The following is a 317-nucleotide window of genomic DNA, read 5'->3' as shown; positions in this document are numbered from 1 at the left end:
CCCCCCCCAGACCCCCCCCACGTCCTCCCGGAGTCCCGCTGCACCACGGGGGGCGACGGCGTGCGCTGCGTCTGCACGGTCAGCGCCGTCCCGGAGCCGTCGGTGGCCTTCGAGCTGCCGTCCCGCAACCTGACCGTCACCGAGGGGCACCGCGACTTCGCCGCTGCGCCGGGGGGCCCCGAGGGGTCCCTCACCGGGATCCTGACCCTGCGCGGAGCCCTGGAGCCCCGCCTGGCCGTGCTCTGCGCCGCCCGCAACGCCCACGGCACCACAGCCAGGCAGCTGCGCTTCCACCACCCCGGTCAGAGCCCCCCCGG

The 317-nt window shown here is 77.6% G+C and overlaps 1 protein-coding gene across 1 annotated transcript in view; it reads left to right on the top strand.

Moving 5' to 3' along the window:
* The window catches only part of MAG (myelin associated glycoprotein), a gene marked incomplete at its 3' end in the record, with an annotated part of 2,653 nt that extends 2,352 nt beyond the window's left edge, over positions 1 to 301 (top strand). Inside the window, exon 4 of the mRNA XM_042892303.1 lies at positions 11 to 301. Coding sequence (XP_042748237.1) covers positions 11 to 301 — 291 coding nt within the window. The remainder of the gene's footprint in view (positions 1 to 10) is intronic.
* Positions 302 to 317: the final 16 nt, after the last annotated feature.

The sequence above is a fragment of the Lagopus leucura genome, unplaced genomic scaffold (genome assembly GCF_019238085.1).
Source record: "Lagopus leucura isolate 7727_CA_CO unplaced genomic scaffold, USGS_WTPT01 33359-0_obj-0_obj, whole genome shotgun sequence".
Classification (NCBI taxonomy): Eukaryota; Metazoa; Chordata; class Aves; order Galliformes; family Phasianidae; genus Lagopus; species Lagopus leucura.
The sequence above is the reverse complement of the archived record's forward strand: the minus strand, read 5'-3'. Positions and strand labels throughout refer to the sequence as shown.